Source organism: Lampetra fluviatilis, chromosome 21, assembly GCF_964198595.1.
Source record: "Lampetra fluviatilis chromosome 21, kcLamFluv1.1, whole genome shotgun sequence".
Classification (NCBI taxonomy): domain Eukaryota; kingdom Metazoa; phylum Chordata; class Hyperoartia; order Petromyzontiformes; family Petromyzontidae; genus Lampetra; species Lampetra fluviatilis.
Window position 1 is genome coordinate 7081342 of NC_136295.1, and position 25526 is coordinate 7106867.

Sequence of the window (25526 nt, forward strand, 5' to 3'; positions counted from 1 at the left end):
AAATTAAAAATAATTACCCGGCTTTTTGCCGCACCTACGTCTTCCTTACAATAAAATCTGAAGGAAAAAAAAATGCGTTAACGATTTAAAAAAATATATATCTACCCTCTTTCGTTTAATGTGCGAAATAACAATTACGGACTCGCCTTTCGTATTATCCGGGTAATTCCTAAATTTGGTAGCGACAGATTTACGCGTTTGAATGGAATTTAAAATAGACGACGAAAAGTCCGTAATGGCTTATAACAAAAAAAAAGGTGGTTAGGTTGTGGGTATTGTTCGTGGCGCTGTGAAGGTAAACAACCGCGCCTTCGTGACGAGTGGCAGTGCCGTGAGCTTCGGAACTTGCCCAGCGGTGCACAGCCATTGGGGACAGCCGTGGTGCCGACTCCCTGCCCCTGGTCGAGTCCAAGTGCAAGACTCATCTCTTTCCTGACTTTGACTCTGTCTGTTTTCCATCATCATCACCATCATCATCATCACCATCATCATCAACTTCCGACTTGCCCATAATTTTCAACACCATCATCGTTATCACATCATCATCATCACCACTGCCAATGACTATGACCGACTGGTCTCTCCTCTGGCCTCCTGTTCCCCAATTGAAGCAACCCGTCCTCCCCGTTTGTCGCAGCGTCTCGAGACCCGTGGCGTCGTGTGGCTTTGGCATGGCCCCTGGCGCAAGGAATGAGTTGTACTGCCTGCGCGCCGATAGAAACGCCAATGCCTTGTGCCCCTTGTACCCGCATCCTTGTCTAATAGAAACACACGTTCTGCTGCTGTAACTTGATGTTACTACCATAGTCACGCACAGCTCCCTGACGTTAGCTTTTTTGTTTTTACCGCCTACAAAGCTGAGCTGCGCCTTGTCGTCCACTATGTCTCAACCTTGATTGTTTTCGCTATCGCGCGACACGTCCGGCCAGTTTGCACAATGTTTCGCTGTCTAAAAGTCGCGGGATGAAATCCTGGCTCAGAGTTGACTTCAGCCCTCCATCTTTCCATTGCAGATCAAATGAGCAAATGCTTTTTTGGGAAGTCAAGAGTTGTCGTCCTACCGATGTAACTCACTCCTGTTACAGGAAGGTGGAATTTAAAATACTAAGACAGGATTAATATATAAAAGATGAGCACCTGCCCTCGATGACTGTAGAATTTTCCTCTTTTCAACTTGGGTGCCTTCTTTATAATTTCAATAGTCGTATAATGGGCATCACATCATGAGACGAAGAATCGATTTTGAAATCTCGCCGAGCAGCATGCCCCTTGTGTCAGATCAATGAATGTAGTGGGAATTCGTTTAAAGACGGAATTGAGCAAAATCAAGTGCAAAACCGAATTTCATTATTATTTTTCATTCAGCCATTGATAACCGGGCTGAGGCCCATTAACTTGCTACAGTTGAGAACTCGATTTATTCATGGGCGGCTGAAACCTGGATTCGAACCGAGGATGTCAGCGGTGCTAGCAAAGCGCCGCAACCTATGAGCCACACAGCCACTGTGTCTTCAACCTCTTCATGGTAATCAAAGCGACTCGTAGAGAGAGTCGGAGGCAACGACCACCCTCACCCCTGCTGGCGACTGCAGCAATGCCGAGGCAGTCTGGCATGGCTCAGGAGATTCCAGGTTGAAATATACAATTTTCACAACGACTAGCGGCCACATTTGGTCATTTAATTCATTCCTAGTACTCCTAAGAAGTCCCGTCATGCTGAAATTGCCCAATTATTTTGTAATCGTACAGTTAAGTGGTGCGGATCTGCAGAGCACAGAGCAGGCGAGGAAGAATGTGGTTTCTTGGGGTGAATATGTAATTATTCTCGGTGGTGAGTGAACACATTTCTGTGCGGGAGGCAATTACCGTCCAGCGGAAGCGATTTACAATTTTTTTAAATTTTACCAGGTAAGGCCCACTGGGCAATATATATTTTTTCAGAAGCGACCTGGCCACTAATGAAAGCTCATAGAAGTGGCTCATCGCATGTAAATGTATAGCAACCAAATACTCTAAATGCACGTATCTAAATGGGGAGGGAAAAACTGGACGACCCGGAGAAAAAGCCACGCGATCACGGGCAGAACATGCAAACTCCAAATATACAGACATCGGGGTCAGGATCGAACCCACGACCATCAGGGGTAGTTAACATCTCACCACCATGGCGCGCCCCATTTGCTTTCTTTTGTGAAACCCAATGAATAGCTGTCACCGTTTGCCTCGAATTGGCAGTGATGTCACCAGAGTGCTTGTTTCAGACTGGATGCCCAATTGAGGTCGCAATGCCCTATCTGTGTGTGCACGCTACTTACTGGTAATGTAAAGACTCTGTAATTGAAGTGGGATAGAGGAGGGGCAGTGCACAAAGATCCTTCCTCCTTTTAATCTACACAGGCTATCGAGGCAAATGCTATTAGCGAGCACTTGTGAGCACACTTTCACACGCATATACACATACGTATATGCACAATAGCAACCGCTATTTCTTTCGAAGTAATGGTTACATCAACATGGCGCTTGAGCCAGGCGAGGTGGACTTTGAGGCCACGTGAAGTATGGCAGGAGGTCATGGGATAGGCCAAGGTGTTTACGGGGTTAACGGAGACTGACAGATGCACCACCCGTTAAAGTGGTTGTGTCCGTAACCAAACACAAAGCACTCAAAGACAAACATTCCTTGTAAGAGTCACACAGGCTGTAGGGGCAAGTGCGGTTAGCGAGTGCATTTTGATGAGGGCAGGCAAGGTTTGCAAGGGCGGTTGTGTGGCTAGAACCAACACCCGGGCCGCCTCCATCTCCCCAGTACTGATGTGCACACACTCATTCAAGGCTCAGTTGGGCCTAGGGCAGGGGTCAGCAACCAAAATAACAATAAGAACCAATTGTTTTCGAATTCGGTAAAAACAAATATTTCAAGAGCCGCAATGCACTGTGGTGAATACGAGACGGTCCTTCATAAAGAACGTCACAAAGTAGTGCTTGATGAGCCACATGCGGCTCCCTAGCCGCAGGTTGCCCTGCCCATGGTGAACTGGATTTCCACGGTGAACTGGACTGCCACGGTGAACTGGACTGCCACAGTGAACTGGACTTCCATGGTGAACTGGACTTCCACGGTGAACTGGACTGCCACAGTGAACTGGACTTCCATGGTGAACTGGACAGCCACGGTGAACTGGACTTCCATGGTCAACTGTACTTCCATGGTGAACTAGACTTCCATGGTGAACTGGTACTACCATGGTGAACTGGACTTCCACGGTGAACTGGACTTCCATGGTGAACTGGACTTCCATGGTCAACTGGACTAGCACGGTGAACTGGACTGCCACGGTGAACTGGACTTCCATGGTGAACTGGACTTCCAATGGTCAGGGGTCTTCAACCAAAACACCAAGAAGAGACGTTGCTATTTAGAATTTCAAGAGCCCGCACTGCGGTCATTAAAGAGCCTCCAGAGCAACAGGTTGCCGGCCACTGACCCCAAGAAAATAAGCAGGACAGGTGCAGATTTCACTTTGACACTGACGTTTCGCAGTTGCTGGGAATCAACCTCAGTTCACACACACACACATTTGTATAAGAACACAGCTCAGTCATGGGGAACGAGTGCATTTTTTGTGGGTCTGTGTTTATTCATGGTCTTCGGGGAAAACGCACGTAAAGCTCGGTACCGTGTAAAGTTGGGTTACAAAGTCAATGATTATTATCCGAGTTAACACAGGACATGGGTCCCATATAAACCAAAGCATACCTTTTCTGGCGTGGAGAGGCGACCATTTTACTGTGCGAAATTCCAAACGAAAAGCATCGTAACATTCTTCAAGCTCGTTCAGCTTTCATCCGCGCAAGCAATGCCTACATCTTCGCCTTTAATACGTTTTGCATGCCCGCTTAAAGCCCCGTCTCTTGACCATCCTCTATCATAATGTAACGACCAAAGAATTACCCCAAGCCAATGTGCAGCCTAACTGCTCTTCAAAAAAATAAACCAAGGTCTCCGAATGGCCGAAAGAGGCCTCCACAGGGATTGGTCGGTGAGGAAGGCTTTTAAAGTGATTGGAGAAAAGGGTCTGAATGAGACTAGGCGGGAAACAGAATGGAACCCAGAGGTGAAGTTTGGGATCCTTTATAGGGGAGGGACAGGGATTGGCGAAGGGAAATGCAGTGAGGGAATGTTCAAGAAAGGGGACTGGAACGAAATAAAATAAAAAAAGCACAACGGGGGGAGGGGACGTTTGAGCGAAGGCAAGCTGAAGACAAGATTGAAGCCAAGGGGTTCCGGTATATTGTGGCCGTGTCCCAACAAAGTGGCCCCTCTTACTTCGTCGTCAAGAGTCGTTACAGTAGCACTCGCACCTCCACTTTGTACTCTAGAATGAGGGGATCACAGCTCACAGAGAAGAAGGATGTGTTTCTGGAGCTTTGTTCAGAGCCACTGGAACAACACGAGAACCGAGTCCTCCTGTTGTCGACTCTGCCTCTCTCTGGTCTCTCCACGTGCTGCGAAGAAGGGCCATTTGTCCAAAACGTCTCCCTATTGTGAACGGTATTTTCCTTTTAAAGCCACAGTGCTGTTGATAAATGCGTTGAGTTGTTTTTGCTGCTGTCAACTGTGCTTGTGCATCACTGCCAACGCAGCAGCAGCAGCATCACCAGGTAACTCCTTTAATCCGATGGTGGCGAACGTAGCACCTCCAGTGGTTGGAGGGTTCACGTTTCCGACCGTACAGATGTATGTACGTTGACTTTCTTTCGCACCGTATGTGGCCAACCGTGCCAATTGGAGGTGCGGGGGAAGGACAACAAACTAAACACAAAAAGCAGTTCTAAAGAAATACATTTTCCATTTAGACCGATCGCACATGCAACATTTGATATCCAATCCGACACGTCGCGACGTTGCCAGGGAAACACAGAGGTCTCGCACCGAGGGCGCTTTAAACCCCATTAACATCGCCTTCATCCAGCAGTGGATTGACAATGGACGATGACGAGCTTGGCGAGAAGGCTCCGGCTCGCTGTGCCCTCAGTCTCGGATGACCTCGGACTGCTCGGACACCACGTGGCCGTCCTTGGTCTCGATGGTCTTGATCACGACCATTTTCTTGGACTGCTTGGTCTCCACCGCCTTTGTGGGCACGGAGTAGTTGTATGTGGAGCCTCCGCTGTAGCCTGCGTGCACGGGACAGCGACAGAGGGCAGTTGTTCACGGCCGGCAATGCACAACGTGTGATCATTTACTCGGAAGGTTTCCGTCGCTGTACGTGCGCGTTCGCCGTCTGCGATGTTGCGCTGCACGCTCGGCTAACCTACTGCTGCCCAAAATTCACGACGCGCCGTTCGAATTCACTCGCGTGCGGCTGTGTGGTCGGACGCGGGACAACGTCGTTTGCGTCCTGAGTGTGTTAGTCGGCAGGCAGCTGTATTCTCGTGCGGTGCATTGTGGGCTGGGTGACTGTGCGGTCCACCCTACGCGATTTCGCTTTGCGCGCCCCTTTTTTGGAATGCATCTACCGCACAAAGCTCGGGAAACCTGTGGTTATGTCTAATCACAGGTTGCGATTGTTTACAATAACGAGGATCATAATTTATGGACCTATGTCGATTCCCTTGCTGGATGAAGGCCTCCCCATGCCGCGTTGGTCACGGGGGGGGGGGGGGGTGTGACCATACTTCACCGCCACTGGTCAGTGCGCGTCGGTGACGGTCCAGGACCCCGCTTTGGTTTTCGCTCACCACTGATGTTTAGCTGTGGCTGGGGAATCAAACTTGAATCACACGGTTCCCCGCGCTGCTTGCGAGCCGACCACTGTGCCGCCAAAGGATCGCGGTTCGAACCCGACAGGCCGCCCTGGTCACTACTGCGGGTGTGTCATTCGTAAAATACTGACCGTCTGCATCGCAGTGGACCGTGACGTCTTTCAAAAGAGACTAGGCAGTTGTGTGCCAGCTTTGACAAATTTGAAAAATGACACCGCAAATTACTCAATTGAGATGACGCGTAGTGACACCGCCCCACCAAACTGCGGTAGCTCGAATACCAAATGTACTAAATGATGATACATTTTTAAAGTGACAATTAATATTATGATAATCGCAGAGAGCTTACCGGTGGAGGCTGACAGTCCCATGGTGGAGGTGCTAGAATAACTGCCTCCTCCTCCTCCGTAGTAGTAGGGGGTGGCATCGACGCACGTGTTGTAGGTGACACTGGAGGCGTTGCCTCCGATCTGTGACGAGTACACGTTGAGCCTGCGGGAAGAGCGTCAGCACGGCCGTTTTTGATTCGCTCCCTCGGGCTGGATGGCACGTGCTCGAGACCTGGCGGTGCACGTGACCTGCGCTGGGCCTCCTCTCAGTCGGGCAGTGCCCCCACTCGTTGAAGGTCGTCCAGCACAGCACGGCCGCACAATCGCGACACTCCACGCGACGTTTTTATTTTATTTTGCCAGGTAAGGCCCGCTGAGCTATACAACTCTTTTTCAGAAGTGACCTGGCCACAAATGATAGCTCGACGAAGTGGCTTATCGTGTGGAAATGTATTGCGGCCGAATGCTCTAAATGCACGTTTATTCTAAATGTGGAGGGAAAAACCGGAGGACGCAGAGAAATATCCACGCAACCACAGGGAAAGAGAGAGAGACACGCAAACTCCAAATATACAGCAGGTGTCAGGGTCGGGATCGAATCCACGACCTCCTGTATACCAGGACGAGGTAGTTAACATCTCTCCACGCACCTGGACTCCTCTCCCTCCAGCAGCTTGCGGTAGGTGACGATCTCGATGTCCAGAGCCAGCTTGACGTTCATGAGCTCCTGGTACTCTCGCACGTGCCGCGCCATCTCCTGCTTGGCCTTGTGGATCTCCTCCTCCAGTTGGGCGATGGCCGCCTTCGCCTCCCGGATGTCGGCCTCTCCGCGTCCTTCCGCCTCGGCGATGGCCGCCTCCAGCTTGGCACGCTGTCGCGTACAAACGGAGACGAAGATAAAGGCCTCCCCGTGTAGCCTGAACAGGACTGTTGGGGCAAGTGCTGTTAGCGAGCACCGATGAAGGCCGGCACGGCACACGAGGGGGTGAGTTGCCAGTACCACGCCGCGCCGCCTTTGTCTCCCGAGTGGCGATGTTTACACACCGCACCAGGCACTCATTTGAGGCTGAGTCGATCTAGGGGAGGCCCAGGACCGGTGTAGATAATCGTAATTTGTGTTGGCTGTGAGCGTGAGTCGAACTCGGGTCGCCGGGTTCGTAGTGCAGCGCGCTAACCACTTTATTACCGCTCCACACACACGCACGTGCGCAGAGCGAATTAATATTATTTAATTAAAAACAACGTCGATTCTTACGAACGTGATTCGGCGCGTTCATCGTGAGCGTCGTTTCGCCCTCACCTGCTTCTTGAGGGCGTCGATCTCCGCCCGCATGCGATGGATGTGGCGATTGTTGTCGTTGATCTCGGTCCTGATGATTCGCAACTCATCGTCGTTCCTGCCACTGTCCGAGTGGAGCCTGTCAAACTGGGAATGGCGCCCACGTCATCATCATCATCGTCACCATCATCAGCATCATCAGCTCCAGCCATACCAGTAGCACCACCTCTACCACGCTGTTGTGTACTTAAGAGAGTTTTAGCACTGTCTGATAGGGAGCGTATGTATATATGACTCAACGCTTGCACAGCTGAATACCAGCCGAGTCTGTCTGAGCCACTCACCCACTCAGCCACCCACCCAGCCAACCACCCACCCACACACTCACCAAATCCACCTACCCACCAAAATCCAACCACCCACTTACCAAACCAATGCACAAACCCACCCACCCACCAACCCAAATCCAACCCACCCACCCATCCAAACCCACCAACCCACACCCACCCACCCACCCAAACTGACCCAGGAAACATTCAGTGAGATATTAATCCCGGGACACAAGCCTCGGGGTTTATGGGGGGGAAGGGGGGGGGGGCTGGTCACCTTATCCTGGTAGAAGGCGTCCGCCTCGGCCCGGCTCCGCGCCGCGATGGTCTCGTACTGGTGACGCACGTCGGCGATGATGCCATCAATGTCCAGGTTGCGGCTGTTGTCGATCTCCACCAGCACGTTAGTGTGCTTGATCTGGGCCTCCAGCTCGCTGAGCTCCTGCCGAAGGGCCCCGTGCCCGTTCGGGCGAATTATTGAGATTTCAGTTTCAATGGGAAAGCAGCTAGGAGGGCAACATCGCTGGGGAATTCATTCTTTTTTTTTCTTGGTTAGCCATATGACACAGACGGTCACTGCATCGCATGTGCTTTCAGATGTGCTTCTGCGGCCGTCTGGAACGCTCTACCTTCCGCTATTAGGAAACCACTGGAACGATACACTTTTCAATCTACATTGAAAGATTTGCTTTTTGTGTTTAGTTTGTTGTCCTTTCCCCGCACCTCCGATCAGCACGGTTGACGATGTACGGTGCTAAAGAAGTTCAACATACATACGTGCATCTTCACGAAAGATAATTTTTGGGGGGCAAAGGGTCGGTTCGGTGGCTAGCACTGACCCTGCGGTGCTAGCCACCATTACAGTACGTGGCCATGAACGGCAGATGTAAGTGAGCATGCGTTATGAATGAATGCTGTGGTGAGATGCTGTCTCCCTCGTCTGCTATGAAGGATTGCGTGGGTTCGATCCCGCACCCTGATGATGCCTGTTGTGTACTTGTAATTTGCTTGTTCTCCCTGTGGTGCTCGAGTGAAGTTTTACTCCGGATCTTCTGGGTTTTACCTCCACATTTAGAAACACGCATTTGTGTTATTTGGCTATTTCTATAAAGTGAACTATCATTCGTGGCCAAGTCGCCTCTGAACAAGCGCTAATAGCTCAGTGGGCTTAAGCTGCTAAATAATTAAATGAAAGGGAATCTTCAATGGGACCAGCTCACGCGTGGCATCGACATGGGGTGTGGCATCGCGACTCCATTGGGAGTGGTGACAGCGTGGCGAGGCCTTCACCCAGCAGTGGATGGTGATTACGATTGTAGAACGCATCGAGCGATAAGATACGCACCTGAGCAAAGATCTCCCGCAGGAAGTTGATGTCCTCGACCAGACCTTGCATTTTGGCCTCGAGCTCTATCTTGATGACGTGGGCTGCATCGACATCCTGTGAACGAGAATGAGGCCATTGCTCTTCTCGCCATTGTTGCACGAGACGTTAAGGGTGACGGAATACTGCCGCATCCGCACACGCTACATTCGTAAATCTGACGAGCAGCGAAAGCCTTCTAATGACACCATGGCCGTAGCGTGGTCGGATATTGGTCCGTGTCAGAGGTCACAAACGGGTTTTGATTCCTTACCCGTACCCGTACCCGGCCGCACCAGGGTCGCAAACGGGTACCCGTACCCGATACCTGGCCGGGTACGGGTAGCCAGGTATCGGGTAGGGTACGGGTATCGGGTACCCGATTGCAACCTCTGGTCCGTGTGAAAGGAATCAAGTGTGCCCTCCCCCCCCCCCCCCCCATGTGAAATTTCCCCCTCTTCATAGCTCGGCCCTCTGGACTCATCTGGCCCAGTGCAGTTGCACCGCCTGCACATTCGATAGCTACACCGCAGTATGGGTCTTTGGGAGTCTATGGGTCTTTGTGTGAATCTGCGGGTCTCACGTAAGTCCATGGGTTAGGCCTATCCATTTGCGTATAAAGGTCCCTAAGCCTATGGGTCTCTTATGCTAGTCAGTGTATGGGTGTCTATGTGAGTCTGTGGGTCTCTCTATATGTGAGCCTCTCGATCCAGTGGCATAGCTTGCTTGGCATGGGCCCTGGTGCAAGGAATTAAAAGGGGGATCCCCAATCCTGTCCCAATTTGCTCCCCCTTCGTAGCCCGGCATATGGAATCCCACCGGTCTGCGGGCCCCGGGTACAAAACGGGAATATTTTCGATCTGGCCACAAAAAAATGTGTTTCTAATTTTAGCACGCAGTCAATTCTGTTACCGCAAGGGCCTCTTGCAGCCACAGAACTAACAGACCTGTGTGTGTGTGTGTTAATGTGTGGCCCGCCAACGGTGTTGAAAAGTGCTGGTTAGCCCTCGACGTTGCTGACCCGCCCACACTGAACATCTGTGACAAAGAGCTTCACAGCTCATCGGATTCCTCCTGCAGTCTAAATACAGATTGTCACGTGGCTCATCGGTAGAGAGCGCGCGGCGTCGCAATCGGAAGGTTGCGAGTTCAAATCCTGCTCGGAGGTTGCCTCGGCCAATCATCCCCTGCAGGGGTTGATAAAATGAGTACCATTTTTGCGGGGGGGGGGGAAGTCAACCGTATTTATCCTATGGAGAGACTCACCTCCCACATAGGGAAGTCTGGATTTTACACCCAAGAACTCGGGGCTGTTAAGGGGGAGATGAACACTGCTCCGTTGTTCTTATGGGCACCAAATGAGCAGAGGCAAGGCTCTCCACACCCGCCGGTTTAGATGCCATCGACACGAGAGAAGCAAGTGACGAGCTCGCGCTGTGAGCTGTCACCTTCTTGATGACGACGTACTCGTTCTCCTTGTGAATGCGTGCGGTGATCTCCGCCTCGTACCTGTCAATAACAAAAACACGAAAGATCCCCTGTGTAGCCTTGAGAGACTGTTGGGGCAAGCGCTGTTAGCGAGTAGCACCTATGAAGGCCGGCACGGCACACGAGGGGGTGACTGGCCAGCACCACGCCTAGCCGCATTTGGCTCCTAAATGGCGATGTTTACACACCACACAAGGTACTCATTTGAGGCTGAGTCGACCTAGTGGAGGACGTCCAGGACCGGTTCAGATTATCGTCATTGGGTGTTTTGTCCGTGAGCAGAAATCGAACTCGGGTCGCCGGGTTTGTAGCGCAGCGTAGCGCTCACCACTATACCACCGCTCCCCACGGTAAATATATAACAGACACACAGACACGCGCGCACGCAATCATTAATGGCACCAGAGCGACTCGGGCTCACCACCCCAATTCTAATCATCGCTGAATGATTGGTAATCGCGCTGGTGCATTCACTCGCACGTCCACGAATGAGTGGTGATGCTTCTTTGGCAGCCCTCTTTGGTTCCTTGCCCTGGGGCAAGGAATCGGACGGGATTCCCCTGTTCAGTGTACGTAGCCTGGCACCTTGCCTCCCTGTAGCCCCTGTTCAGTGTACGTAGCCTGGCACCTTGCCTCCCTGTAGCCCGTGGACCCTGGTGGACCCCAGTGGACCCCAGTAGACCCTGGTGCAGTGGCACCAGGATTACCCTGGCCACTGGGCATTGTGGGCCTTGTGTGACGTTAGTGATGCAAGGCATAAGCAAAGTAGGCAAATGCATTGGGCCTCAAGTGGCTCAGGGGGAAGAGATGCATGAAAATATGGCATTGCAACAAATACTAGCTCAAAATCTAACTCGTATAAAAAAATAAATCTAATCGTTCTAAAACCGCTACAACTTTACTTTCATTGATATTCATTAACTAACTATTTTTCAAACAACGTTCATACGATTCGGTTGTATAGCTTGTCCAGCATGTGATGTCTGTAGTCACGTGACGTGTCCAAACACAGGCAGACCTCGCTTAGTGCTCAGGGTTGCGTTCCTGGAGGTGTGAGCGCAAACCGAAGCGGCATTCGACGGGGCTGCGCTAAGTGAGGTCTGCCTGCATATGAATTTCTGCTTCGAGCACCCCCAGTGGGGAAGTCAGCAGCGCTACCATCACCACCGCCGCCTTTCGGCCTGTGCCCAGCAACCGTGAGCAATGGCACAACTCCTCCACGAGGTCTCACTTGCTCATGAAGTCCTCCACGACGGCCTGCATCTGGTGCAGTTCTCCGTTCGCCCGGCCGTTCTCGTGGCCCAGGCCGTCGAGCTGCCGCCGGAGCCCGTTGATGTAGGCCTCGAACATCTCGTCGACGCTGGAGCCGGTCGTGGTCTTCTCCTGCAGCGCGTACCACTGCGCCTCCAGCACCTTGTTCTGCTGCTCCAGGAAGCGCACCTGAAACGACGATAACACGAAGGAAGAGGCAAAGTGGGCTCAGGAATTGGGGGGTGATTGGCTCGAGCGGGGGCCGACCGCTGCCGTGCCCCGCGGGGGAACGTGAATCCGATTCTGTTCTTGGACACGAGTTGCATGCAGCTCGATGTATGTACGTACCAGAGGTGGGACAAAGTCATTGTTATGCAAGTCCAAGTCGAGTCGCAAGTCATCAAATTCATGACTCGAGTCTGACTCGAGTCCAAGTCACATGACTCGAGTCCACATCTCATAGGTGGGACAAAGTCATTGTTATGCAAGTCCAAGTCGAGTCGCAAGTCATCAAATTCATGACTCGAGTCTGACTCGAGTCCAAGTCACATGACTCGAGTCCACACCTCTGGTACGTACGTTAAACTTCTTTCGCGCCGTACGAAGACAACCGTGCTTATCAGAGGTGCGGGGGAAGGACAACAAACTGGACAGAAAAAAGCAGTTCTAAAGAAATTAGTTTTCAATTCACATTTAAAACGGCATAGCTCCAGTGGTTTCCTAGTGTAGGCCGCAGAAGCGCATCTGAAAGTGCGCGATGCGGTGACCATCTTTGCTCGATGGCCAGCCAAAAGCCGCTGCGAGGATGACCGGCGTTTGCGTGATGATGGTTTGTACTCCTGGACGAGTGTTCTTGGCCGCCTGGTGTATATTTATGCTGTACTTCAGCAACTATCCCAGTGGTCATTCCAATGTAGAGGATGTTAATCACAACTACACAACTCCCTTTGCAACCTGCATATCAGCCATGCCCGTCATATCAGTCATAGCAGTCATGCATTTTTATTATGCATGTCATGCATGATTTAAATTCAGGCCTAAACAAACGTGGCTTTTTCATCACGGATTTTCAAAATGAGCCCAGCTTCTGAAAAGAGGATGTGTGGTAAATGTTTGTTGAATGATGCGTGATTCCCATTTTGAGCACCACGTAATGGACAGTGAGGGATGGGCGACAGCGTTGGGGGAAGCCTTCTGCCGGCTGTGGGTGGCCTCATGGTTGACGATCGTGAGGGATTACGAGGCATGTAGTGTAAGCGTATTCACTGCAAGGCTTCTGAGAAGAGTATTTGGCTGCAATACATTTCCACGTGATAAGCCACTTTGTTGAGCTATCATTTGCGGGTCGGATCGTTTCAGGAAAAGAGCTGTATTGCTCAGTGCGCCTAACCTGGGTAAAATAAAAATAGTACAAACATAATAATGTGTGTGGTAAATGGTTGAATGCTGGAGTGGTTCTTGGATAATCATAGAACAATATAATTAGGGGGACTCATAGAGATGAACCTGGACTTCTGACCTCCCACCGAAATATTTTCTTGTAGTGGTGGTTGTAGTGGGTGGTGTTGGTGGTAGTGGTGGTGGTAGTGTTGGTGGTGGTAGTGAGTGGTGGTAGTGTTGTTGGTGGTAGTGGTGGTGGCAGTTAGTGTTGGTGATAGTGGCGTTGATAGTCGTGGTGGTAGTGTTGGTGGTGATGTTGGTTGTAGTGGGTGGTGGTGGTGTTGGTGGTAGTGGTGGTGTTGGTGGTAGTGGTGGTGGTGGTGATAGTGGTGGTTATTGTGGTGGTGGTAGTGTTGGTGGTGATGTTGTTGGTGGTGGTGGTAGTGTTGGTTGTAGTGGGTGGTGTTGGTCGTAGTGAGTGGTGGTAGTGGTGGTGTGGTGTCGGTGGTAGTGGTGGTGGTAGTTAGTGGTGGTGATAGTGGTGGCGATAGTGGTGGTAGTGTGTCTGTAGTGGTTATGGTTATGAGAGTAGCCACAGTACCCACGTTGAGTTGCCAACAACAAGGCTCTGCAAGGTGGCACAGGGTTATTGGAATGAATCCTATAAGGCTACTGAAATAAAAACAAATATGTAATCGGTCTCCATCAGCGTATTGAGTTTACTTAGTGATTTGGAATTTTCAAATATCAGTGAAGATAAATGTGACTTTAAATGTATTGATGCCTCTTTTGCTTAGGCATCATTTGACGTTACTGGGCCCACCTCCCTGAAATTGATACCAAACGCGTATTCGCGTTGCAACTAATAGCATTGTGTGATTGCAAGTGTAGCTGAGAAATATGGGGAAATCGTGGTGTGGATTTCAAACCGTGCCCAAGTCGATCATGGGACCTTCAACTTTGAAAATATTTTTACGAACACGGTCTCTTAAAAGCCCACTATAAACCATAATGCACAACCCTACCAAGCCACGCCCTTACCCCGCGCACCCCCCACCCCCCCGAGTTGCCAGAACATTGCTCGCTGTACATAAGCTCCCTTCACTCTGCTGTCCGGATATCTGGAACTCCCTCCCTGATGAACACATTGTCGGAGGAATCATCGATTCCGGTCTTCGGGGCTTCACATGCCGAGCACACACGCGGGGCATCTCCTAACCTCACTGCACGCCTTGTAGGGGGGGGACTACTGAGTCTTGGAGCTGCAGTGAACTGACGATTATGCCGATGTAGATGTACTCATTGTCTAATATGGCTATTGGTCACAATTGCACCCAATAAAACCCTGCTGAATTTACTCTGTTCTCAGCGTAACATGCATTAGTCCTGGAAGGCTAATGGAGAGTGTTGATGAAATAAAAAAGAATCCAAACTGAAACACGTACAAGGTACCTCTGTGGACATTACATCACTTGTGCCATTTGCTCTATTGACGTTGGACCGGCAGAAGAGGCGTTATACTCGAGACACATTCAGCTTCAGAATGTTAGAAGGAAATCGTTTACTTAGTTTGCTTGCCCCATAGCCATTTTGAGCAAAATTAAATTTTATCATGTTGATCCGTCCTTCATGGATCCGATATTTCTCTTTCAGCCACATCGTAATATCTGGCAGCAAAAAATATGGGAATGCGCCACCTGTTGAAAAGTGGAGGTTACTTCCTCTGTGACATCACTGAGCAGGCCATCATTTGGTCCAAACATGAAAATTACCGAAAGCACCCAACTGCAAAAATGTGAAAGAAGACAATAAACGTCACCAGGTAAAGCAAACAACACCGACCGACCGAACCAACAAATCTACTAAAAGAAAAAAAACCCACGCTCACCATCCCTGCCCCCCCCCCCCCACCTTGTCGATGAAGTTGGCGAAGCGGTCGTTGAGGTGCTTGATGGCCTCCTTCTCCTGGGTGCGCGTGGGCAGCACCGAGCGGTCGATGTCCACGGGGGCCGCGCAGGCCATCGCCGCGGCCGACACCGCCGCCCCCGCTCCGCCGTAGCCGTAGCTGCCGTAGCTGCCGTAGCCGTAGCTTGAGGCGGCCGAGCCGGCCCGGTACCCGGACGTCAACGCGCTGCGACGCGCGAACCCTCCTGCGCCACCGACGCCGCTGAACCTGCCCCATCCGCCGCTGCCGCTGCCGCCGAGTGACCGGCTGCTGAAGCCGGCGGAATGTCGCGGCACGGAGTTGCGCACCGAGGCCTTCCTGGCGGTGGAGATGGTGATGCTGGCCATGGCTGCCTGTGAGACGACTCGCCGCGCTACTCGCTGCGCGCGGTGCGGATGATGAGTGGGATTAACGCGAGCGGCGCGCGGGCTGGGTGCGTGGTGGTAAGTGTCAGGCTGGCGTGGCGGGGATCGGTGGTTGAGTCGGTCGGTCGGTGGGAGGTGGCGGGGTGGGAGGGGGGGATATGGTTATTTGACTTTGGGGCCTGCGAGAAACGTGCAAAAGCGTATGAATCACCTTTTATATCGGCCCAACTAATGCCGACATCAATCAGGGCCCTGTGTTTCTCGGTAATTGGTGGAAGATCTCCTGTGTAATTCCCAGGTTACACCCTGTGATGCGTCTCGTCGGGCGGCAATGGGTGTACGGCCGCTTGGTTAACGGCTTTAGTAGCACAAGTTGAAAATTAAATAATGACGCAATATTGCAAATGAGGTCATGAATTACACGTAATATAATAATGACACTCAAGCAGCAGTCTTAATCGGTTTTTACCCGAACAAATGCTTTAATGGGAGAGAATAACCCAGGTTTTTTTTGGAAGGTCTGAAAAAAAAAATCAACTACTTGTGGAGGACTGGATTTTGAATACTGATATCATAATAACAGCCCTTTAACAATCCATTGCAGGGTGAAGATATCCTCTTATGTTTTAAATTGGAGTTGTTTGACCATACATCACCACATTGGTTTGTGTGGGTTTGTGAAGGAAGGGACACGGGGCCAGTTCAGTTATCACTCGCCACTCATCTTAGCCATGGCAAGAATATGAATACTTAGCCGGCAAGAATATGAATACTTAGCCATGGCCTTAAATCAAACTCAGGTTGTCAAGTTAATGGGGCAGTTCGCGAACAACTGCACCAGCATTCAACTCAGTGACTGGTACCTTTAATGGTATTCACGTCAATGTATAATTCCATCATCATCATCATCATCATAATCGGCCATTATTTATCCACTGCTGGATAAAAGCCTCCCCGCGTATCACAATCCCTCACGGTTCTCCGAGACCACAATCTCTCTCACTCCCGCCGTGCTCACCGTTCCATTTCCGCAGTGGCCCGTCCTCGCAGGCTTGCCATTCCTTCAACAGTCTCGTTCATCGGGCCTCATCTCATCCATCGTGGGGCGTGTGTGGCTCACGGCTGCCGCAGGAGATGAACACCGCTCAAAGGAGATGGACTCTTTGCCGTCAATTAGTTCACGTTTTGCTGAGCGGGTGATCGCGGCGCGCGGCGGACACGGTGCATGACCTCGTGCCAAGTCCCTGGTAACACCGAGATAAATAAACGCGCAAACATCAATTCTGCATTCTCTTTTTTGAAAACAATACATCTAGCCCGCGTGCAGGTGCAAGGCGGATCGATACAGCGCAAGACTGAGAGATGGCGATGGTTTGCGGGAGGCCTTCATCCAGCAGTGGATTGATCATGACCGATGATGAATGAATAAAATAAAGCACCCAGTGTGCTGTTGCATTCTACTGCTCAACTTTTTCCTGAGCGGGTGATGGAGCATTTTTTTTTTTAAACCCGTGTGTAACGTGGACGCGGGCATGTGGCCCTGACATGCCTGCTCCAATTAAGTCGGAGCCGGTCATAACGGATCTTCATCATGGGATTGGAGCCTTAACTATGCAATTATAGGTCTTTATCCGACCCCGATGCTGCTGTGGTGTAATGGTTAGCGCGCCGACTCGGCAAACCGGAGATCCTCGGTTTGATTTTTCTTGCAAACTAGTATGTGGCTGGCGAAATGTGACTTTCCGTGTAACAAATAAACGTTGATCAATTTACCGATTTGATCTCCCGGCGTGGCAGTTGCAACAAGAAGCAAGTTTATTAAATTCACCCGCCTCTCTCCGCATGGCGGTATAAACGTGCAGACCACAGTTTGGCGGTTGACAGGTTGCGTTGTGTAAAGTGTGGGTACTCCCACTTCTTCCGAGGTGTTTGGTCAGTGTGGAAGAGTAGGCCTACGTAGCCTCGAGGGTCTCTCTAAATCTTCCTCTATACAGAGTTGAAAAACTTTTTTCTCCAAAAATATTTCTCGACATTCTGCACAAGAGTTCAAATTTTAAAGTGGAAAGCATCTTAAGTATTTTCACCTTTTGTTAAAATATATTTTTTAAGGTGTGTGTTTTTAGACAAAAGGCCATAGGAGACTTGGGGACATTAGGCTTTAGGCTACGCAAGAATATCTTTGTTGTTTGATAAATCCGATCAGGTGGTCAAATGTGACGGGATATATTGCTGCAGCTGCCTTAAAATAACTTCTGGCTTTTGTGAATTGATGCCATGAATCACGTGGCATATGATGCGGTGTCTAATGCAGTGGCTACATGTTGACCCCCGATGCTCGTTAACAATTTCAGGGCAGCAAGTCGCAGTGTGATGATTGGTGTAATGGTCAGCACAACTGCACAGGCAGTCCAGAGGTCACCGGGTCATTCTCGACCCCGATGCCTGCGGTGTATTTGGAGTCTGCACGTCTCTCTCCCCCGTGGTCGCGTGGATTTTTCTCCGGGTCCTCCGGTTTTTCCCTCCACATTTCGAACCTACATGCATTTAGACTACTCGGCTGCTATGTGTATGCATGTTGAACTTCTTTCGCACCGTACGTAGCCAACCGTGCTAATAAGCTCCTCCGTTGAGCTAGCATTTGTGGCCAGCTCACTTTTACAAAAGAGCTATATAGATCAGTGGGCCTCATCTGGTCAAATAAAAACTATTTTAAATAGTTTAAACATAGTTTAAAAAAACAAGGATAAAGTTCATTAACCCCCCCCCCCCACCTCCACTACTGGGGTTAAAGTGTGAGTGTGTCCACCACTTCCAAGACGTCTAGGGTAGTCTCTCTCGAGCTCCCTCTCGTGGGGACACTTCCGCCAGCAGTAGCCTGAGCAAGACATTGCGGGGCTGCACCTCCGCTGCCTTTTGCTCCACCTACCACGAGATCGTAGTTCCTCGCACAAGTCAGTCTCGCGTCGTCACGTGGCAGTGTGTTGGTGACGAAACCAACACTAAACTTTTTATACTCTTAGGTTTTTTTCGTAAAGTCAAGTAGCTGTAGTGGTTATTTTGCTGTGCCTTTTTACACCTGATGAAGGAAGCTTGTGTTGCCTCCGAAACGTCGTGATTTATTATTTTATTTCTATTATTTTTATTATTTATTGTTATTTTTACCTACGTGACTTTACCGAAAAAAACCTAAGAGTATGAATCCTTGCAGTCACGAAAGCTTCAAATCTAGAATTAAACTTTGTATTTTACCAGGTAAGGTTGACTGAGCTATGTAGCTCTTTTTTTTCAGAAGTGACCTGCCCACAAATGATAGCTCAACGAAGTGGCTCATCTCGTGGAAATATATAGCAAGCCAAAATCTCTAAACCAGGGGTAGGCATCCTTCCAAATGAAGCACAGCCATTTTAAAAAGAAGTTTTTGACCAACATATTTCGAGATGTTAAAATGAGAACTCGGTGAGAATGCAGCACAATGCGTTGTGTTAGCAGGTTTTATTTTTGTTGATGAGATTTAAAGTGTCTGTGCGCCTGTCTTTTACAATATAACACAACAAACCTTCCACCAACTATTAACAGAGAACGGGCCGTGTTCCTCCTCTTCACGAAGGAAGCTTCTAGAATAGACAAAACTTTGCCCGCGCCTTCACTGTCTCGTCAGAGTTAGACAATTCAAAATGTCCATGGGAAAACTATGACCACGCGCAAGCGTGCGCAGCTTAATCTTCCCCGTGGGCAGCATTGGGTGCCCTAAATCACATCGCAAGGTAGAGAGAAATGTGCACAAGTGCCTTATACACCATTTCCACCCAACTCGTGCCATTCAGACTTAAGCTGTGAATAAAGCGCGATTGTACAATCCCTTAAATGCTTGGGTAAGTAAAGAATAAAATAAAACCCCTTACTCTTTTCCCCACCCAAAAGGCAATAATTTGGAACAGGTGCAGGTTTTATCCGGACAGTTAAACCCAGAGAATTGCAGGAAAAAATCGCATTACCCAAACTGTTGGCTTGGTTGATAGAAGCCCATTGAACGGGTGTGGGGTGGGGGGCATCGGAAACCACAGTGTGGTTTGTTTTTGGAGAGTAGAGAAGTCACGTAATAATGTGCCATCCTTTGTCAATCCACCGGTAAGTAAAAGGGGCCTCGGCCACTCTGCGCCGCTCGCCAGAGTTGACCGTCCACACGTCGCCACGCCAGCGCGAGGCTGCTAGCCGTGGCCGGGAATCGATCGCCGGGTTGACAGCGTGGTGCGCTAATCGCTGCGCCACCACTCCACACCCCCCCCCCCCCAAGGGAAAAGTAAGCGGGGTTAATTTCGCCAATGAACGAGGTCACATCCCCACAATCAGAATTCTACCGAGATGATCTCACGTTCCTATGCTCCCTATTGCACAAACCTTGATGCTTGTCATTATTGCGCCGTTAAAAGTGTAACGCATTTTTTTTTTACTCTTTCCAACTCAGGCTAGAAGTGTTTATGCATGCGCTCTATCCGTGCGTTCTTCTGTAATGGTCAGGTCATGGATATGCGTAAAGATGTTCCAATTGTAGCGTGAGATTATGTTGCTATAAGGGACTCGGCCTGTTGAAAAATGGCCACATTGATAAAATGTTTGCCCGAAACCAGGAGACACCACAGTAAATGTATTTTGCCCTGACGACTGCTACTACTTAAACACTTACGAAGACAAACGCATGTTGGGCAAGTGTTACATAACCCATAGTATGTACGATTCTTCCTAACTGGTTGTTACTCAGGGTGTGCAGCGAGTGGGAGCGGCAGTGTTGTGGTTAGTGCGTTCACAGCCAACACCAGTGACGATTTTTTTTATATTTGTACTAATCTAATTAAAAACCTGCATTGGTCTTCTTCAAAGACAACATGTCCCAGTATCGCAATGGGGTCAGCTGCTCACAATGTGTTTCTCCGTGTGCTTCTATTCTTCAGCTCATCTGGGGTCACAGCCTCTGTCCTCTCAACATCCTCCATGGCCTCTCCTCTAGACAACATTTGTCCTGCACAAGTCACATCTCTGGAGCTCCACCAACCTATGGGCCTCTTTGTGAGTACATAAACTAAAGTATTTTTGTTTATATTCTTGGTTCTTTCCGTAAAGTCACGTAGAAGGGAAATAATAAAAAAATATAAATATAAAACAATAAAAACTCTCACGACGTTTGGACTGCAACATAAACAATCATCATCAGGTGTGAAATCGTCATCAGGTGTGTATTTCACACCTGATGATGATTGCTTGTGTTGCAGTCGAAACGTCGTGATAATTTTTATTTGTTATTGTTTTATATTTATATTATTTTATTATTTCCCTTCTACGTGACTTTACCGAAATAACTAAGAATATGATTCCCTGCAGTCACGAAAGCTTTAAATCAAATTTTTTTTTTCTTTATTTAACCAGGTAAGCCCCACTGAGCTATATAGCTCTTTTTCAGAAGCGACCTGGCCACAAATGATTGCCCAACGTAGTGGCTTACCATGTGGACACTTACAGCAGCCAAATAATCTAAAACGCATTTTTCTAAACGTGGAGGGAAAAACCAGAGGACGTGGAAAAAATTCCATGCGAGAGACATGCAAACTCAAAATATAAAGGCGTCAAGGTCGGGAATGAACCCACAGCTTCCTGCATACCAGGTGAGGGAGTTAACATCTCTTTGTGAGCACATGTATCTGTGTGATTCTATGGGTCTCGATATATATATAGAGTATATGGGTCTCAGTGTGAGTGTGTGTGAGTCTACGGGTCTCTAGTTTGACTATGTATGGGTCTCTGTGTGAGTCTGTGTCTCCAGTTTGACGACGGGTCTCTAGTTTGACGATAGGTCTCGATGTAAGTCTATGGGTCTCTATGTGAGTCTATAGGTTTCTGGTTTGACTATGGGTCTCTGTGTGAGTCTATGTATGGGTCTCTTTGTGAGTCTGTGTCTCTGTGTGAGTCTATGGGTCTCTGTGTGAGTCCATGGGTCTCTGTGTGAGTCTATGGGTCTCTGTGTGAGTCTACGGGTCTCTTAATCTCCACGGCCCTTCTCATCGCATCTTCTTTGTGTGTTAACACATGCCCAAACCATCTAATTCGGGAATGCTTGACCTCAAGACTACGAATAATCACTGCTTAGACTCGAACTTATTCCTTCTTATTTCACGTAGAGATATTCCTAACATCCATCTCGGCCATTCTCATCTCTGCCCATTCAAGCGTTCTGCCTTATCACTCACCTAGTGGCCCACGTCCTTTGCAGTCTGCGCCCGTGCAACGACACTGCTTGTTCCAGTATCACTGTCATCCCCATCCAGTTTCACCGGCGCACCCAAATATCTGCATGAATGAGATGGCATTGGATAACACAAAATAAAAAGCCAAGACAGATATGAGTCTTGCAATGTGTCACACACCAGATTCGTGGAAATGAGTCAAATTGCTTGGGTGCGGGGGTGAGTCAGCGGGGCACAGCTGCCGTGCGTGCAGGAGGTGCAACTGCAAGACGGGGGGCCCACAGGGCTGGAGGGGCCTAGGCTACATGATGTCTGGCGGTGTAAGGACTCAAACGGGGGCTCCCCAGTTTGAGTCCGTGGACTCATGGGGTTGGGGGGGGGGGTGCGTCGAGATTGAGTCACGACACGGACAGTCAAGAAGGTAACGCACAAGCCTGCTTCTGATTGGGTGCTTTTAACGGCAGGGAATTGAAGGGGATTGGAGATAGAAAGATAAACGTGGAAAGAGGGGAAAACGGTGGGATGATTGCCACAGGTGGGAACGGTTGGGAATCCGTTAGGAAAGGTGGAAGGTGACGATTCACTGGGTGGGAAAGCGGAAGGTCGAGGAACTTTCGGGAAAGGGGCTCGAAGGACATGTAAAGGGGGGAAGCGGGGGAGTTCGGGTCGCTTGGAGTGAAGGGAATCCTTGAACAAGACCCGTGTCTCGTGTTGGAAGAAATAAAGACTCGTGTATTTTGATGACTACTGTGTCAGCTGTCAACATATGTATTCAGCGATTGCACGCGGGCAAGACAAATTACGATATGTTCCAATTAAACTTAAATTGTCTATAGAGGTATTCAGTGACTTATTAAATGGCAATGGGTGACTCTACATTTATTTTCCTTTTTACGTCAAGGCACAATCCGATCATTCACCATTCGAACCGTTAACAAAGAACACGTCACTGTCTGGGAGGGTGGCCGATGTTCAAAACTAAACAGTTCTAAAGAATTGAGTTTTAAATCTAGATGATTGAAAAGCGCATAAGCTCCAGTGGCTTCCTAATATTGGAAGGAAGAGCGTTCCAGACGGCCGCGAAAGCGCGCGATGCAAGTGACCGTCTTTGTTCGATGGCCAGCCAAAAGCCGCTGCTGCTAGGATGACCGGAGTTGCGCGTGATGGTGGTTTATGCTCCTTGACGAGATCACCAAGCTGTTGTGGTTCATTTCTGGCAAACACTTTGTGTGTGATGAGTGAAATCGATTCGTTGTGCAGGTGCCGGGTTGGATCGTTACGTCGCAGAGATCGTGCGACTTGGCAAGCGGCTTGGCGAGGCCTGTCATCCAGCAGTGGAATGGCCACGGTTGATGACGATTGGGCCTTTTGCGCACGTGTTGTTAGCGACGCAACAGCTCTCCGGCGCGTGTGTGTGGTTCGGTCGTACCGCGTGCCGAACGACACGATGTCCGACAAGTTCACTGCAGCACGTGACGGTGAAACGATTTCAGTGCCCCGTCAATGTTGGGATGTTGCTATCCAATAATTAACTTGGCTTCATGGCACAACGCAGAGACGCAGTTCCATTCAAGCATTAGACCAGCATCAACCACATACAAAGATCCCCCATATAGCCTGTTTGGGGCAAGTGCTGTTAGTGAGCATCAATGAAGGCCTGCACGACACTCGAGGGGTTTGGTTGCCAACAACACACCCGGCCGCCTTTGTCTCCCCAGTGGCGCTGTTTACACACCGCACCAGGTTACTAATTTGAGGCTGAGTCGACCTAGGGGAGGCCCAGGACCGATTCGAATAATCTTCATTGGTGTTGGCCCGATTGGTGCTGGCATGTGGCCAGCACCGACCGCACACACGCACGCAACACAGCCACGCACGCACACACGCGCACACGCACGCACACACGCACGCACACACGGACGCACACACACACGGACGCAAGCGATGTATGCGGTGTTTACGATGTCTCGCCGCAATAACCGCAGCCTCCACACCTTTCTCGGAGCACCGCAAGCCCCCCCACCACCACCACCCCACCACCACCACTCCACCACCACCACCACTCCACGAACATCACTACCCCACCCCACCACCACCAGCTCCCCACCACCACCACCCCACCACCACCCCACCACCACCACCCCACCACCACCACGACACCACCACCTCCCCACCACCACTACCCCACGACCACCACCACCCCACCACTACCACCACCCCAGTGCCGGATTATCTTCCTAGTAGCACAAGTAGCTACATGTGTTGCTACGGGCCCCCGCACTTTCAAGGGCCCCTCGCTAAATGCTTTCCAGCTATCAATTCCGGTTCAGTGACTCTGCACTTGCTCTATTACTATAGTACTATACTGCCTCAACTTTTACGAACGACCGGGTGTTTAAGGTTAGCGATTTGTCATATTTTCTGGCTGTAATAGCAAGTGAAGAAATGCAATTACTTTACTGTGCAAGTTAAAAATGTGTGTTTTAATATTTACGTGTTTTTTTTTATTGAGGGCCCCATTATAACATCCGCTACAGGTCCCCGCGCTCTGCTTCATCCTGGCACTGCCCCCCACCCCCCGCAGCTCGTCACTGTCATTGTGACGTAACAACAGACGAGGGGAGGGAGCCGAGCGGGAGGGCCGCACAAGCACGCGGACTCAGCCCCGACGCGATTCCCCCCCATCGACCCCCCCCATTGACCCCCCCCATCAACTCCCCCCCTCGCATCGACCCCCCCCCCCCTCCGCACAGGTTGCGGCTATCGACTCAGCAGCTGCCGTGCTACCCCCACCTCACCCACCTCGACAAAGGAGGAGACAGCTGTTTGCCCCCCTGTCTTGAGGTGTGTGCGCGCGCGCGCGTGGGTGGGAGGCACCGCACCCAAGAGTAAACACAACGCGCCCAAAAGTCAACAGAACAGCAACAAGAAACCATTACATGTAATGTGACGTGCGAACGATGCGCGAATTTGAACGTGCACGCCTGATTACGACGAATGTGACTGAATGTGCCGTTCACGCGCAACGGCGAAACGTCGCAATGTGGCATGACCCTCCCCCCGAACGGGGATCTCGAGACTCGGCGAGGCTTTTCTGAATAAATGTAAAATTGTGTCAATCCACTGCTGGATGAGGGGGCCTCCCCACGTCCGTGTGGGTTTATATATATTTTGGGGGGGGGGGGGGGGGTATTTAACCACAATGCACCACGCTGGTGAGTGCGGGTTGGCTGAGCTGTGGAGCAAAGACGCGGAGGATAGACGAGTGCAACAATTGGGTCCTGCTGCACCGCGCTCTTGCTGCCCATCACGTGGCTCCACAGCAGCAAGAGCAGCAGCAGCAGGAGCAGCAGCAGCAGGAGCAGCAGCAGCAACAGGAGCAGCAGCAGCAGGAGTAGCAGCAGGGGCAGCAGTAGGAGCAGCAGCAGGAGCAGCAGCAGGAGTAGCAGCAGCAGGAGCCGCAGCAGGGGCAGCAGCAGCAGGAGCAGCAGCAGCAACAGTAGCAGGAGCAGCAGAAGCATCGAGCAGCCAGTACCAACCGCTGGTATCCAGTGCCGGAATATCCGAGTAGCACAAGTAGCGACATATGCTACGGGCCCCGCACTTTCAAGGGCCCCGCGCTAAATGCTTTCAAGCTATCAATTCCAGTTCAGTGATTCTGCACTTGCTCTATTACTATAGTACTATACCGCCTTCAACTTTTATGAACGACTGGGTGTTCAAGGTTAGCGATTTGTCGTATTATCTGGCTGTATAACAAATGAAAAAATACAATTACTTTACTATGCAAGTTAC

General features: G+C 50.3%; 1 protein-coding gene across 1 annotated transcript; it reads right to left on the reverse strand.

Moving 5' to 3' along the window:
* Positions 1-4906: 4906 nt before the first annotated feature.
* On the reverse strand, positions 4907-15477 carry LOC144938056 (keratin, type II cytoskeletal 8-like). Its single transcript, XM_078865749.1, has 9 exons — positions 15097-15477; positions 11786-11994; positions 10515-10575; positions 9049-9144; positions 7981-8145; positions 7396-7521; positions 6746-6966; positions 6116-6258; positions 4907-5178 (listed from the first exon to the last, which is right to left on the reverse strand). Exons 1-9 carry the CDS (start codon positions 15475-15477, stop codon positions 5033-5035), a joined length of 1548 nt encoding a protein of 515 aa, XP_078721875.1. The 3' UTR covers positions 4907-5032.
* Positions 15478-25526: the final 10049 nt, after the last annotated feature.

Bases quoted from the DNA above. Each gene is read 5' to 3' on its own strand.
- LOC144938056 (XM_078865749.1), bottom strand. From the start codon at position 15,477: ATGGCCAGCATCACCATCTCCACCGCCAGGAAGGCCTCGGTGCGCAAC. The intron at 11,995-15,096 runs GTGGGGGGGGGG...TCGTCGTTTCAG, and splicing joins TCGCCAACTTCATCGACAAG to GTGCGCTTCCTGGAGCAGCA. The intron at 9,145-10,514 runs GTGACAGCTCAC...TCTCGTTCACAG, and splicing joins AGTACGTCGTCATCAAGAAG to GATGTCGATGCAGCCCACGT.